At 40.2% G+C, this 363-nt stretch overlaps 1 protein-coding gene across 1 annotated transcript in view; it reads right to left on the bottom strand.

Annotated features, from left to right (window-relative positions):
* LOC103521960 (histone H2A.Z) overlaps positions 1–360 on the bottom strand; it is a gene marked incomplete at its 5' end in the record, with an annotated part of 11,166 nt that extends 10,806 nt beyond the window's left edge. Inside the window, 2 exons of the mRNA XM_008487063.2 lie at positions 38–167; positions 319–360. Of these exons, the coding sequence (XP_008485285.1) occupies positions 38–167; positions 319–360 (172 nt within the window). The remainder of the gene's footprint in view (positions 1–37; positions 168–318) is intronic.
* Between the last annotated feature and the right edge of the window lie 3 nt (positions 361–363).

The following is a 363-nucleotide window of genomic DNA, read 5'->3' as shown; positions in this document are numbered from 1 at the left end:
ATGACAAAGTTGACACTAAATACAACAAAGTTCATACCTCCTCCAGCAATGGTTGCCTTGATCAGACTGTCCAACTCTTCGTCTCCTCTGATGGCAAGTTGTAAATGGCGGGGGGTGATTCTCTTTACTTTCAGATCTTTGGAAGCATTTCCTGCCAACTCCAACACCTGCAGAGAAAAACATCATAAAGGAAATCATTCTTAGTTCTCTTATTCATTTACAATTTGCTTGGATTTTTCCCATTATCTGCACTTTGCAGCAGATCATCAGTTTATCAAGATGCATATTATCAAATCCATTTGTAGGATAGGTACTTACTTCAGCAGTCAGGTATTCCAGAATAGCAGCACTGTACACAGCGGC

Source organism: Diaphorina citri, unplaced genomic scaffold (assembly GCF_000475195.1).
Source record: "Diaphorina citri unplaced genomic scaffold, Diaci psyllid genome assembly version 1.1 scaffold6372, whole genome shotgun sequence".
Lineage (NCBI taxonomy): Eukaryota > Metazoa > Arthropoda > Insecta > Hemiptera > Psyllidae > Diaphorina > Diaphorina citri.
This window is presented reverse-complemented; position numbering and strand designations above follow the sequence as displayed.